This window comes from Hipposideros armiger, unplaced genomic scaffold (assembly GCF_001890085.2).
Source record: "Hipposideros armiger isolate ML-2016 unplaced genomic scaffold, ASM189008v1 scaffold_168, whole genome shotgun sequence".
NCBI lineage: Eukaryota > Metazoa > Chordata > Mammalia > Chiroptera > Hipposideridae > Hipposideros > Hipposideros armiger.
In genome coordinates, this window is record NW_017731518.1 from 2,721,598 (window position 1) to 2,737,793 (window position 16,196).

The window sequence follows — 16,196 nt, forward strand, 5'->3', positions numbered from 1 at the left end:
TTTTCCGACAACCCAATACTAAGAAAAAAAACTTGGGTATTTGGAAACACAGCACTAAAAGTCAAGAAGATTGCAAGATTTAATTATCTGTGATCTGGATTATGGATGGGTATATTAGGGCATTATAATAGACTAAAGAAAAAGATTTCATTTGGAAAATTCTCAAATTGAAGACTTTAAGAACAAAACACTAGACATTTTCTAGATAAGATAACCAAGCAAAATTATGTTTTTGGTAAATTCAGGCCACCTTCATGAGATTTTTACCAGATACAAACATTATCATCACAAAGTCACTCTGTAGACACATGACCACATTAAGAAATTGGACGCCACCTAATTGTACTAGAGAGTGACAGATTTTCAGGATTAAAGTCTTTTATAAATAGGCATGTAGCCCCTGTTAACTTTTAAAACCAATATACTGGAGTTGAAAATCTCTCAGGCTGAGAAGGATCTCTGTAAAGCAGTTTCATAATAGACTAGAGATACCATCAGACATCAGAGATTAGTCTGTCTCCTTCATTTGGGAGAGGGCCAAGAAATAATTTAACACAGGCTTTAGATGATACTCTGGAAAAACGAAGTTATCTAATTATAAGGTGTGATACCCAGTTGGTATATCAAATACGTATTTCAAATTTTAAAAAAAATTGGGAGAAATCTGGCAATGCTCTGAAATAATCGCATATAACCTATAGCGACACAGTTATGACTGGGAATCACCTGAAATAGTTCATATAAAATTAAAACATAAAACAAGGTTTAATTTATACAGCGCTATAATTTTAATGGTTCCAAAATACATGAAAAGTTTTCACTCTCCTTCCATATGATTTTGAATTCATGAAGTTGTAACTAAAAAGCACTTTTATTCCTAGAAAATTGTCAAACTTCTGTTTGATTCATATAGTTATCACTGATTATTTGCAAAGCCCCACTTACTTCGTACTGGGTCGAATTTCTTGACCGTTTTTATACCATTTCACCTCCAACTTTGGATCTGCCAGTTCCACAACGAACCTTACCCTGCCTCCTTTATCAATCTGATATGCAGGGTCAAGAATTTTTGCAAAAGCTAATAGAGAGAAGAAGCAAAACTATGTTAATATGTAGATACAAATGCTATGAATTTAAATAATCAATATATGTACGAGAACCTAACACAAAATGGAAAATTGAGACTTGGAAAATAAAACAATTTGGAGCCTTTCAAATTATCATGTATGTTTTAGAATTCTGTTGATTTATATACAAGATGGTTAAAATTTTTAAAGAGAATCCACATGTTTTTGGAAGAAACATAAGAAAAGAATTACTGAAGGGCTTTAAAAAATGATTGTCCTATACCCGAAACTAATTTAAAAAAATATATATATATATAATAAAAAATAAATAAATAAAATAAAATAACTTAAAAAAATATAACTCTCCTAATCCTTCAGGGAAATGTATGATATAAAGCATCTCAATGAAATTGAACTTGAAGAATATGCTTATCCTTCTAGCATGATTATTGTCAGAATCATTGATATTACTTTTGTACTTCTATGCCACACACAATTTTTTTATCATGGAATTTATGAGATAAATTCAACAACTCATAAGATTAAATTTAATGCCTTTGACTAGTGGAAATAGTAGGTTTATCAGAGTTTTTGTACTGTGGATATTTTCCCCAATAGTGGCATGTTTAAAACACCCTTCATGTATAATTGGGAACTCAGGATTTTAAAACATTTTAAATAATATAGAACATAGTGGTTTTTTAAAAATATTGTCTTTGAAAAGTCCTAAATAGAGGTCATTAACTTCTTTTTTTTTTAATTTCATAATTTTTCAGATTTCAAAGGTAATAATTCTCATTCAGATAGTTTGGAAAATACCCTTAAGTGTGGAATAACTGATGAAGTTGTCATGCTTGCATTTCCATCATTGCAACTGTATTAAACTATTGCTTAAACAAGCTCACTTTGTCGTATTTTAATAAGATAAAAGAAACAATAGCTTTAAAAAAAAGTTATCTATCACATACCTCAAGGCATCAGTTCAGAGGTAAGTGATAAGAATAAGAAACGTCATTGTGGGGGGAAAGAAATGTCATCTGGCTCCACACCTTAGAAGTCACAAATTTGTGACTCACAGTTTCAGACACCTCTCAGGAATAGAAGTTCAGGAGTCTGCGACAGTAGGAATGGCCGAGTTATGTAAACCAAACAAAAACAAGATACTTCTATAGTTCTCTGGGGCCATTTCTCAATCAGTTTACAGGGAGGTTTAGAAATAAAGGGCAGATTTTTTAAAAGAAGCGGTGGCCTTCTTTAAATTCTACTTGAACATTAACAAACAATAATAGGATTGATATGTTAACCTGATGTGTCATAAAACCAATAACTGACAATGACCAAGTATAGGAAGCTTGGAAGAGCTAATGATCAATTTAAAACGTATTTCTTTTTTCATTTTAAATTTCAACATCTCGAAGTGTTTTTTCTTTTTAAAGGTTTTTAAAACCACAACAAACTGCACCCACTTTAGATCTTCAGGGAGCAGCAAAGTGTTTTACAAAACACTTTGATAACCGTATTGGGTGTGAGATGTGAATTCCTTCTGCCCCATCAAATGGGTGCAAGGCTATGAAGGTAAAACAAGAAGTCATCGCATCTACTCTGCTTAAATAAGAATCAAGAATTTGACAGTGAGGGAGATATGGAGGCTGGAGAAAGAGGCCGCTGAGAAATTCCCAGGGACCGTGGGAATATTTTAGATTCCATAATACGCCGTAAGTGGTAATACTTGAATGTAATTCTTCTGTTATCCTAAACCTTCGGTAGCTGTCTGTAACTTACCTGCAGAGCCAGTGCTGAGCGCGGAAGTGAGCTACTTCACCTGGGGCCAAAGGTAGCTAAGAGAAGCGTAGCCCCTGCAAACCCCATCCCATCCAGTCCCGCCCCAAACCCAGGGGGAAAGAGGATCACCCGCTGGGGTTCACCGTCACGTCTTTCGCGGGCACAGGACGCGGCCCCCGTGGCCAGGCTTCCCGGTCCGGCTCACCTGCGCTCTTTTTCTCCACCCTGCGCATGCGTTTGAGCCGCTTGAGCATGCCGCGCAGGTCGGTGATGCCGTACTGGAAGGCGATCTTCTCGTACTCGTTGGGGTTCGCATTTTTCAGCAGGTCCCACACGTCTATCTCGGGTTCTTCCTCCTGCTGCTTCACCTCCCTAACCGGGGAGAACCATTGGCTAGTTTAGTAGCTGCTCGCTGGCTCTTAGACGCAAGGCAGGTCGCAGTGTGGTATGGGTTTTTCGGTTCAGTGTTAACAGCTCTGTTTAGTGCCTGAGTATTTAAACTAAGAAAGCCTACTAGCTTTGCTTGAAGTCTCAGAGAAACTTCCGGGTAGTTAAAGATCAGATACGTGTGCAGTTAGATTAACACTCTTGTTTTCCTAGAGAAAAACACAGCATTAGGCAGAGAGGAGGATATCAGGAAATATCCTGAAGATATTTTTACTTTTTTTCAATTGGAAAGTCTAGAAGGTGAGATTTTCAGGAACTTAAGATCAATTTTCATCTAGGATATGTGTATTGAAATAATTTTGAAAAGTAGATTAAGAACTAGAAATGTTAAATATTGGTCTAGGGAAGAAAAATGCGATCTTCCTTCCTTCATTGGCGTACACACGCTAGCTGTCTGTATATGGAGACAGTACAAATACAGAACACCAAACGTTCTGATTTTGCAGATAGCATATTTTCTTACCATGTGTACATTAACCATTTTTTTTGCTGTTTTTTTAATCCAAAAAATATTTGAAACTGCCACGATGGTTTTTTTTTTAATTTTCATATGATTTTTGTGACTACAAATGCCTTTTTAAAGAACTTTTTTTTCTAAATTGTCAAGGGGAAAGGAGAATGAGGTCAAAAATTTTTTTCATATTTCATTTTAAAGTACCATCTTGAACTTTTTTGAAAGGAGGTTTGATGTCAATCATAAAGATATAAATGTTAGCCTTAAAGCAAATGGTTAAGTGTTCCATGAACAAGGGGAAAGTAACTTCTTAGTGTACTTATCAAAATTATGACCCCAAATTTCAATCACTGACTAAAGAACAAATAAAGAACACATATAACTAAAAAAATAAGAGTTCAAGTACACTTGTATGCCCTTATTTTAAAACCAAAATATGAAACAAAAACTCAGGAATAAACACCCTTTAGGGAAAGAATCTTAGTGTAAACACAAAATATAATTTAAATTGATTTCCTTACTGGCTAAATAGTCCTGATTTTGTTTAAGCTTAATTCACCTTTTATCAGGTTAATTTGAAAATGTTATAGTGACTACTTACTGTGAACAATGCTGGTTTGAATATGACTTTACAGGAAAACTGGTCAAGGCATCTTAAACATCAGTGTGAAAACAGATTCATGCTATCATGTTAGCAAATGATGGATTACATATGTTTGCATTGTCACATGAGTTACATCTGTTTCGGAGTTTCTTGAGGAAATACCGGATTGTAATCAAGGGAAAAGGGAGGAGAATATAAATATTAACATAGAGTTTAGGGTGAAGTTAGGCAAGGATGACTTCTGAATATCTAATTTCCATTGTCATGTAAATCTTTTTGCCCCCTGGAGGAGGCTGCTGAGGCTAATCTGGAAAGTGGAAGGAAGCCAGAGGTCATGGGTCCATCGTCACCTTTGTGGGAAGGACTAAGCAATGCCATTAGGAAAATGTGCCTCTTCAAAACTCAAGACACAAGTATTACCTTCCTCTCACTGAAATAGCAACGCCCTCTATTAACGTGGTGAAATTGCTTAAGAAAATTGTCCTGAAGTTGGAATATTGGTAATAATTTGCCAGATCTACTAAATCTACTGCCTGAAGGCAGTTTAAATTTCAAATACAACTTTTAAATATTTTATAGGAAGTTTTGGAGGATTGCAATTAAAATGTGTATGTATGTACCAATGTATATGTTGTCTGGGGGTATTTCCTCAGTCCACTTTATTAGCGCTCTATTTTTTTCCATTCCAGTCTCAATAGAGTCCCCAAACTGTAAAATTATGCTATATTACACATTGTGTTAAATTTGTATTTCCCCCAAGAAGAATTACAACATACACATTTCAAGTATCCTCCTGACACTGGTGAAAAGATTTAAAGATATCAAACTGGATTAAAATAGCTAAAGTGAGACAAAATCAAACACTGAGGCATACCTAGATCCATGAGGTAAAGATTTATGTGATGAAAACCAGTAATAAAGATCATCATTTTCAGTAATTTCTCAGGTTTTGTTGGTAGAGTCATAAAACCAATCACCCTCATCATTTTTTTTTTCATTAGAACACCAAAATATACTCCACTCTACCATATTCTTAATTTTATCAAATTTTGCATGTAAACACTGAAGACTTCCTGGGTATTCCTTCCTTTTCGCTCCATCACTTAATTGAATTCCACATTGCAAGGTTGAAGTATTCCTCACTTTGTATTGGAATGTGAGGTCAAGACTCCCACCTGTAGCATTTCCTTACCTTATTCAGAACCACTGTGGCTACAGATAGCCTATCTGCATGGCTATGTTAATTTAGAGTAGGGAAAAATTCCAAATTCAGTATGTATTTTTGATTCTTTTCCAAACACTGGGATCGACCTAGATAGCCTTCACAGTACGTTCATCTACATCAAAATTTTTATAACTTGATGATCCTTGTGAAGTACAAAGCAGTTATAGAAATTTTATGTAGAATAAAACTTTCAAGTATTTATATAGGTCAAATCCCATAACAAGATGATGCCCAAAGATTTACTATAATTTAACTAATGTCTCTTTAAAGTATGCTGGCATTTTTCAGGGCAGGGAGATCTTTTGTTGTATGGAGATGTTGGTTGTAATGATACTTATTTAGATAGGGATTTTGCCATACCCTCTTAGAGAAGTAGAAATGGTAACCATGTGTCATTACCACCATGAAAACACATGCAATTCACAAATTAGTAGGAAAACACAATGATTTCTAAAATTATGTTGTGGATTAGTATAGTATATTAAGTGAATATAGTCTTATGTTAACAACAATCTAATTATGAACACGAATCTTAATTAAAGGATGTAAAGAAAATGAGAACTGGAGACATGTTGGCTGCCCATGTTTTCTAGTAATTTTTTTCTTTAGTCTTTTTTTATTAATTTCTTTAATTTTCACAATTAATTAGGTGATTTATTTTACTCTGCAAACTACTGTTCTCTTTTCCTTATTTTTCATTTTCAATCAGAGCATGACATTTAATAATCTACTGTATCACATTTTGATTGATCGTTGTGTGTGTATTTTGTCTCTTTATGAATATAAGCCCTTCAAGGGAAAATGTCACATTTTTGGTGGAAGTGAATATTTATTTGACTCCTATGAGCCAAGCCTTTTACATTTATTTAATTCTCACAATAATTCTATTAAGTAGTTTTCATTCTCTACATTTATGGATGTGGAAACCAAGTCTCAGAGAGGACATATAACTGGACCAAAGTTGAGACTCACGTCTATGTTTTTACCACTACCTTTTGCATCCCACAAATATGTATTCATCCTTTTCTGTGTGCCAGGCACTAGAAGGCACTGGATTTCTTTTCCTCATGTCACCTGTAGCATTATATTCTACATAAAGAAAATATTTAGTATTTTCCTGGTTGAGTAAATAATTGCAGGGAAAAACAAAAAACCTCTCTTGTCATGAAGTGTCAATTTATGTTATAAACTGAAGCATCAACTTTGAGGTCAATTCAGAGTGGTATTTCTTATATGGAGTCACAAGGTGAGCTGACTCAGAAAAGGGAAACTTGGATTTAGGTCCCTGACCTGCCTCTGACTAGGCTGTGTGACTTGGGGTAAGTCATTCAACATTTCTGATCCCTGGTTTCTCACCTGTAGAATGAGGAAGAGTGTGGCTCACTTAACGTCACTTCGAATAGTATTGCTTTAAGTAAATGTGGGGAATTAATAAATACTATTGAGGCTAATTATTATTTGAAGTATCCAAAGGAGGAAAGATATATTTGATACTGCCAAGGTCTATTGATTGACTAATATCCGTTGGTAATTAACAAATTGCACCTGTTAATAATTTTGTTCTTAACCTAAATGTTTAGAGCTCGGGTAATTTTTTCATCTGTTAAAACTTGAATAAAGTCATCCAACTAAACTAAGAATAACCACAAACCCAGTTATTACTATTTGTGATTTGTTGTGAGGCATATTTTTACTTTGTTCCTTTAATAACCATAGCAAACATAAATAAACATAAATAAAAACTGATATCAATATTATATATAATTAATTTAGAATTATAGTTTTACTCTTTATTCACAAATTTGCTAGATAAACACAATCCCAGCCAAAAACCAATTTCTTATTGTTGTTTCTACACTAAATATCTAGGTATGTATAACTTCATATATAATATCATATGTGACATGATTATATATATATGCAAATATATGGAAAGAAATCCTCTACATCGGTTATGTGCTAAATATCCATAATGAAATTATAGAAATTTTATTGCAAGAGAGAAAAATGTGAAGAGAATGTGAGTGATAATACTAAATATTTACTTCCATTTTATTACCATATTTTATCTCTTCTAAAATGCATATTTTAAACACCTCTGAAAGAAAGATGTACCTTGTAATCAATAATGTATCATAATAAACTATTTGGAGAAATTTTTATTGCTTAGTGATTTAGAAAATACTGGTATATCTTAAAATGAATGGTGTCTTAGATTTGGTGAAATACAGTAAATCATAAATGTTTTTTAAAGTAGGTCTGCCTTTAAATATATATACCTGCAGAGATATCTACCAAACTTGTGAAATTGATTTTTCGGTCAAATAGCAAAGGCAGGAGAATGGAGGGCTTTATTTATTCAATTATCACAGGGAATCACGATTCAAATGAGAGAAATCATGAGCGAAATCAGAGGTTTCTAGCTATTTAAGTCTTCTGTCTCAGTTTTCAATCTCTTTATCCCCAACTAAGAAAATATGATAAAACTCGTAAAACATTCCAAAAGAAAATGTTAAAGCATCAGCTAAAATCTCAAACAGATTAGTATGCAGTTGTTTGTCTGTCCCTTTCTTAGTCAACTCTGTTATATTCTATAAGCAAAACACATTTTAAGAAATGAGAAATTCTTTGAAACACATCTGCTTTAAACTTGACTTCTCTGAGTGGGCATTTAAAGATTTTCCAGCCACAGCGCCTCACTCCATCACTTGGCTCTCACCTACGTTTCAGGAGACCACTAAAGTCAAGTTCCCCTGCATCCTCTTGACCTTCTCCACTGTCATTAACAAGAGAAAAGCAAATCGGGGTTTAATGCTGAGACACATACACAAGTTTCCCCCAAACACTCTACATATAACGTATATGCAATGTTGGACCAGCACACAAGTCATGGGACTAAATCAACACAAACTCTTTCTTTTCACACAAGTGACATTTAAAATGTTTGGAATATGTACTTGTGGAAAAGAAAACATGAGGAGCTTGTGTCACTCTACGATTTCAGAAGACACGTTCTTGCAGATTGCATATATAAAACGGCTTGGATTTGTGTTAACACGGAGTAACACAAATGCACTTAAGCCAAACAACACAAAGTACTTTGTTTTTGCAAGTGGGGGGCTCTAGAAACATACCTGTGTGAAAAGCAAAGGACTTTTGCTGATCTCTGTTAGTCATGTCTAACAGAGATTGGCTTGGCGGCGAAGTGTACCAGTGTCAAATATATAAGTACAAAACTTATATTCAAAGGTAACCTCTTTGTGTCTGCCAACAGATGAGGCAGATAATGTGATACCAACATAACATAAAAATGGAGCTTTTTAAAGATGCATTCCTTTCTGTTTCAAAGGGAAATCATTATAATCTTTTCATTTTCTTGTTAATAGTTATACCTTGTAAAACAGATTCTTCAAAAATTTGTCTTTGAATTGTTGATGAGCCCTTTATTAGGAAAATTTGAAGGCTTTCCTATAGAGAAATGCATCTTGAATGAGGCATGCAGCCATCTTTGTGGTTTCTTATAAACACTAAATAGAAGCTATGGAGCTGACACTTAAATGGCACTGCATATTTACTTACACGTTTAATGTTTTAATGAAGATTTTGTTTCCTGCTCTTTACAAATGTAAGTTATGGTTTCTAAGGGAAGAGTCTGCTGGTTCAAAAACAGTGTGTGTAAAATGTTAAGTCATACGAATATAACTCAAATAAGGTGTTTTCAAAATTTCTTTAATAGCAGGTACTTGGAGAAGGCATTTTGAAGTAAACACATTTCTATTCCTTTAAAGCACAAAATTTGGTAGATTATGTTTCCCTCTCCTAAAATACACTGTTCATGGTATGAGCATAGTTTTGGACCTCTGCGTTTGCTGCACATGGGGTAAAGGCAAGGTGGAAGGAAACTACTGGGATTTGAAAATTACGACTTAGAAGAATACCAATTGATTGATCAGGTCATATTCAATATCTTTTTAAAGTAATTAAAAATTTCATTTGTTCATAACTTAGGAAAGAAATAATGACGTTTATTAACAGACTAAATTGTTGTTTTGTAATAGTTTGAGATGATTTTCCTTATTCAACAAAACTGTGTGTAGATTTAGTCATAGGAAAAACAAAATATTTGGTCTCATTAAGGAATTTATATTATGGAAGAATTAAGTACTGAGAGTAAAATAATGACAGGAAGGAGCTAGTTACATTTCTTATAGACTAGAAAAATGTTTTCGTTTTTCTTCCTTGACCTGGTTTTTCAGCCTTGGCAGTTGCAAAATAAATCAAATAGGTATCAGTATTTGCCTTTCTATAGGGTTTTTATTCAGTCTTGGTAGTCTTTCATTTAGGATAATTCAATATTTAAATAATGTTAACTTCAGTAGCTACTTAATTGTGGCTTTCTGGGTATATGGCTTAATGGCTTCATAATGTGATTTTTGAAATGAAAAGCAATATAAGTTTTCTGACATTACTTAACTGATGCTATATAAGATGTGAACCTTTATATATTTATCTTTTTTGACCATTTGATGGGAAATAATGCAATTAAGGAAGAAGCCAGATATGAATAGATTGAAAGTGTGTTCTTTTAAGGCAACTGTGAAACCTGCAAAAATGGAAGCTTCATTATAACAAGAATATTCTTAAGAATGGTCAGTATATACTTGATTTGGCCTTAAACCCATGGCTTTTCTAGAACACTAACTTTTGAATATATAGTATGTTTTACTACAGTTGAAGGAGTTGATCTCATTTGGAATATAGAGGGCGGAGGAGTGGGAAGTGTGCTTTGAAAATCCCCCACTTTCATTTTATAGAAAAGCTACCTAGATCCCCCTTTGAAGTTACCTTCTCTTGAAAGCAGATCTGATGTCAATGTTTGGAGTCGTCCCGGTAGATTCTTTAAAAGGAGAGTAAACAATAAAATAAATACCATTAAGAAGGCAGTTTGGGGTTCAGTTCTTTCCCAGGCTGTGGGGATTTTTCAGATGGAAGGAAGGCCAAGTGAAGTGGGGTAGCTCTCCTGGAGGCCTGAGCTGCCGAGATATCATCACTTACCCTCCATCACACAGAATCAATGAAAGGAATTTAGGAGTTACCTTAGCCCGTTGTCAGTTCACTTGCCTGCCCATTAGAATCACCTGAGGAACTTATAAAATACCAGCTTCTTGATCTCTCTGCTAGAGAGTTTGATCCACCAGATCAGAGATAGGCACCCAGAAATCAATATTTTTAAAAAGCCCTTCTAGGGATTCTCAGCGGTGCTTGGCCAGGTTGAAGAAGAACTGCTCAGGACCAGATTCCCACTTAACACAGAAATCTCAACAGCACCTCCACCCATGGTCACGTAGCCTCCGCTTGACATCTGTCAGAATGAGAATCTCAAAACCTTCTGTTGTTGTCTACAGAGTTTTAATGAAAGAGCCCAATCTAATGTTAACACAAAGTTCACCTTCTTGTAATTTTCACCTTTTGATTCTAATCTGCCTGAACACTTCTCAAGGAAAATGACCTTCGCCTTCTTCTGTGTGACAGCCCTTCCCCTTGTTTGCAATGAGTTATATATGCCTGATCTCCTTCACCCACACATTCAAGATGAATAGGGCATGGTTTCTGGATGCTCTGTCCTCCCGGTTGGGTACCCTGCTCCAGAAGGGATCCCAGTGGAGCTATTGGTGCCCATGGCCAAAGACATTATGCCAAATGTGGAGCAGGTAGCATGATGCAAAGAGTAGTATCATTTCCTAAACCTAGAATCTATACCACTTGTAATGGCCCAGTTTTAAATTACATCAGCTTTGTCTTTTGTAGCTACATCACACTTTGGATTCATTTTAAGTTTATGATCTTTGCTGCCACGTTAACTTTCCCTTTGTGTACTTATAGAAGTGTCCCCCGCCCCAATCTCCATGCACAACTTTACATTTATCCCTATTAAATTCCCACTGAGCAGTGCACAGAGCATATGGATAGAGAATTTCCATATCTGATGTTAGTCCTTATACGAGAAATCCTCCTTTCCACCTGGGTATCCTGACATCCTTGTACCATATTAGCTTATCCCCAAACCTGAGCGGGAATAAGTGGACCCAATGAAAAAGGTATACTCAGTAGCAGCAAAAAATGGCAATCTACCCTTATCTGGGAGGTTGAAGGAATACACATAGCATGGCCAAGAGACACGTGGCAATAAAACCCCCAAATTCCATTTATAAATTGTTTCATAACAACTTAATTTAGCAGGCTTGCTGAGACTACCACAATCAGAAACACACACCATTTTAAAGGACACTTTATTTCAAAATCTCATGGTATAAAATGACCTCATTCTCGTCCATCCCCTTAACCTCATTCAAAAAAAAAATGACGTCACACTTATCCGAGCGAGAAAGCTCTCTTACCGTGTACTTCAAGATCGAATGAACAGCTGTCAAACTTATCCTTATAGGTGACCTCACATCTGTAGTTCCCTCCGTAGTTCTCTTTGGCCTTGATGATCTGCATCTCAAATGTGTACACCTGCAAAGAAATGCATCGGGATACATTGCAGCCCGACCTTGCCGACAAGAGACTCCATCACACTTCAGTTATTTTCCAAATTCCTCAGCATTGTCTTAAAGGCATGTCTGTATCTGGGGAGTCTAGTAGCATGTTCTCAATAGAAGAGGGGTTAATGTGCCCCACAGCCCCGCAGGCACAGCAGGGCAACCACGCTAGATTGTAGACACTAGGAATGGTAACTCCAGAGAATGTTCTGGAACTGAAACTTCTCAAAGCTGAACCTGAAAATGACCTTTTACCTACACAGAAGGGATGAGCTAGCTAAGTCCCTGTGCTGGGAGTTCAGGGCCATACCCGACTTTGCCTTTCGAAGGTTTCCTTCAGCTGGAGGTGCTTCCCAGCTTTGCTGGCCAGGTCCATCCATTTCCCTTTGAACCATTTGACAGTGGGTTTTCTAAGAAGATCTTCAGCCTTGACTTTGGCTATAAAGCTGATATTTTCACCTAGAAAAAGCACAAGTGATTCAGACTATGTTTTAAAAATTGTCTTTTGTTTTGCTCTCAACTGGAAAGAGTTACACAGGACTGCACTGCACATCTTATGATGTGACTGGTGACCCTGGAATTGGGCAATGAAATGGCCCTGATTTTTTATTTTTTATTTTTTTTTTTTTAGTAGGGAAGGTCTTAGGATACTCTGTGTTTATGGAGCAAAAAAGGAGCTATGGGTTAATCAGTAGAAATAATTTTTGTTTAGTTTTATATTATATGAAATAAAAATGGAAAACCCCACAAATTATATATATATAAATAATAGAAATGTTTTCAAATCTTTTTTATTAGACAAGTGATGGGAAGTCTGGAATTATAGGATTAAGACTAAATGAAACTGATATTTTTTAAATAAACCTGCCAATCTATTTGAATCGACTGATCCCTGCCTAGATCCTAAGGACATCAAAACTCTAGCCTGGAGCCAGCCTGGGATCTTGATGTCTTCCCAAAACACGGGGCGAGCAAACCTTTCCACTCACAGGCAGGGTGCTTCTACATTCTAGACCTGAAAGAATATAGTCAGCCATGTGTTCATGCGCATAATATTTGGTTATGTGTCAAAGACTACTTCTGATCCCAATATGTTCCTCATAAAAATGTATTTAGTTAAAATTCTTGGATGCCCAAGTTGTTCTTTAACTCACTCTGCTGTTTATTTCTTTCACAGCATTTGGCTTTTGTGATTCTCTCTCCGTTTAATTTCTTGTTGTCTGCTCATCCCATTTAAACTGTTAAGTTCTGAGGGCTCCCATGTAATACTCAGGGTTCAGAACAGTGTTTGAACAGGAGGTGTGTTATCGGTAGCTTGGAACGCATATTCCCAGAGTTGAACCATCTGATGGCCTAGCTTCCTCTGAGATACTACACATTATGATCCAATGTGTGTGGAGATTTGTAATCATTTTATGGGATGTGAGGTGTAGCGTAATGACAGCAAACAATGGCTCAGGGCTCTAAGACATGCCAGGCACTGTTCAAATTCCTTCACATGTAGTGAGTGTTAGTTCTATTTGACGGATGAGGAGGCTTATCTGAACCCAACTCCAGGGTCCAGGCACTCGACAACTACATGCTAAAGTGTACTGAAATGATAGCTTTCACCCAATTTTTCAGGTTATATAAGCAGGATTTAATATAGACATATAATGGAATGTTATACAGCCACAAAAGGGAAGGGAAGTACTGATGATTCATGCTACAACTTGGATGGACGTCAAAAACATCATGCTCAGTGAAAGAAGCCAGACACAAAAGGTCACATAGTGTGTGATTCTATTTATATGAAATATACAGAATAGGGACATTTATAGAGACAAAGCAGATTAGTGGTTGCCAGAGGCTGAGGGGAAGAAAAATGGGGGGGTCACTGTTTAATGGGGGGTACATGGTTTCTGTTTGGGGTGACGAAAATGTTTTGCAACTAATAGATAGAGGTAGTAGCTGCACAACACTGAGTGTACTAGTAGCCACTGGCTGTTCATTTTTAAATAGTTAAGTTTGTTATGTGAATTTTACCTGCATTTTTTTTATAAAAAAAGCAGGATTTAACGCTTGGCACTCACCAACTTTCACTCTTCCTGTTTGAGGCTTCTCCACGAACAGGGTGGACAGCTGAGAATTCGCATTCTGCTTTTCTTGATCCTCTGTGGCAGGTGACTCGCCAAGAGACCATTCTGATGAGCAGAAAGGAGGAAAAGGGTCATTTCAGGGCTCAATTCTTCATAGGCAGACTTACCTGGATTTCTCATTCTCATCAACGCTGAAGCTTTTCTTTGTCTAAAAAACTTGGATAAATGTAACATCATTCTTGCCATCCATCTCCCCTGCAACCATCAGTAGAGAGTGACAGATTCCCATTGTTACAGGGTTCTCTTCCATGATGGGATAAAGGAATATTTTCTAATTTCTAGAAATAGTAAATCTTTTCAGGTCGGTTGTTACTCTGTCCTTGTTGGAGCCGTGGTTCCTTTATGTCCCCATCCTACCCGTCTCCTAACAGATAGTAATGGTGGGAAGTAAATTAAAGTAGTACTCTCAGTATTTTTCCAGGTGACTGGCTCCAAGGCCATATCTATACAACAACAGAATTGGATGGGTCAGTTTGTAGGTCAACCAGGAAAGGTCAGACAACCAAGCCTGTCCTGGTATTTCTAAATTCCTTGCTATTGTATAATTAGACAATTCTATTAAGGTTGTATAGATGTGGCCATAGTTTGACAATTGAATAACAGAGCATGACCTGCAGGTACAAATTTCAAAAATACTAGGAGCGTCCTGAAAGGGGGAAAAAAACAGAAAAACTGAAAGAAAAAAAACTCTTTGAGGCTTTCCCATGAAGAGAGAGAACCTGGAAATAAAGTTTGTTTTGCATCTCCTACTTTGCACTCTAGGTGCTTGGCTTGGTTTAATCATCAGTCAGCTCCAGTGAGGAAGATAGAGAGAGAACTGCAGCTATTCCTTCTGTCTCTGAGAGCTGAATTCAGAGAAGTTCAGTTTCAGCTGCTTAATAAATGGGGAAAAAAAATGCGTGGGTTGCCAACTCTACCTGTTAATGTTTCTTGAAAAGAAGAAAATGTAGATTTAGTTATTTTAGTCATCATGTATCAATCATGCTTAGTATTTCTATCCACAGGAGACCATCATTTTCACAATGAAGTTATGCAATGTAGTCATGATTACACAATTTTTTCACATAAGGAAGTTGATGTTAAAATTTTATGTTGTGTGTGTCTGTGATATTAATAACAATAGTGAATAGTGGCCATTCACATCTGGAACATGAGGGTAGGAATTTTTATTGTTTTGTTCATTTCTATACTTACAAATGCCTGCAAAAGTGCTTGGCCCATCAGAGGCCCATAGTAGGACCATAGTAGGCCTTCAACTCAAATTTGTTGAATGACTAAATAACCTCACAGAATTGTAGCAAAGCTGGCAGGATGTATTTGTAGGTATCTTATCAACTGTATGTAAAGTTCTATAAAAAAAAAAGTGTGAATTATCATCTAACTCCAGCACACCCCAGAATGGAGATTTTAAAAGTTTCTTAATCTCTGTGTATTTGTCAAATGTTAAAGATGATAGTTATAATACAATGAACAAACTTCTGGTATATGTAGCTAGATTCCTGAATTTCTGTGTGCGTATCATGCAAAATTAATTGTTTCTCAACACATTAGTTTTCTTGTAAAAGGTAATTTAATGAGAGATTGCTTTGCGAGCTACAAACTGGAAAAAAAAACCAAAAAAACAAAGATTAGAATCAATAGAACTTCAAGAAATGAGGTCATTAGTGATTGATTATATTAGGATGAGGTGGGGACACCTTGCTCCAGGCATGTGCTCACCTGAATCTTTTCTTTCCAGGGCCCGACTACACAAACCTGAAAGGAAAGTGTGATTTGGATCATGCAAAGGGAACGGGGTGAACATGGAGTGCTGACTTTAACCTTCTTGGTTCCCCCTCAACCCTCTTCTGATGACGGGGAGAAAGAAACTAGAAGTTGTCTCGGATGGAAAAATCAGTAGAGCTTCAACTATGAAAACATCTCTAAAACTATGTCTT

General features: G+C 36.1%; 1 protein-coding gene across 1 annotated transcript in view; it reads right to left on the reverse strand.

Moving 5' to 3' along the window:
• MYBPC1 (myosin binding protein C1) overlaps positions 1-16,196 on the reverse strand; it is an 81,813-nt gene that overhangs the window by 37,999 nt on the left and 27,618 nt on the right. Inside the window, exons 5-12 of the mRNA XM_019651864.1 lie at positions 15,979-16,014; positions 14,194-14,304; positions 12,432-12,580; positions 11,978-12,095; positions 10,425-10,476; positions 8,299-8,355; positions 3,055-3,221; positions 946-1,078 (exon numbers count right to left, since the gene is read on the reverse strand). Coding sequence (XP_019507409.1) covers positions 946-1,078; positions 3,055-3,221; positions 8,299-8,355; positions 10,425-10,476; positions 11,978-12,095; positions 12,432-12,580; positions 14,194-14,304; positions 15,979-16,014 — 823 coding nt within the window. The remainder of the gene's footprint in view (positions 1-945; positions 1,079-3,054; positions 3,222-8,298; positions 8,356-10,424; positions 10,477-11,977; positions 12,096-12,431; positions 12,581-14,193; positions 14,305-15,978; positions 16,015-16,196) is intronic.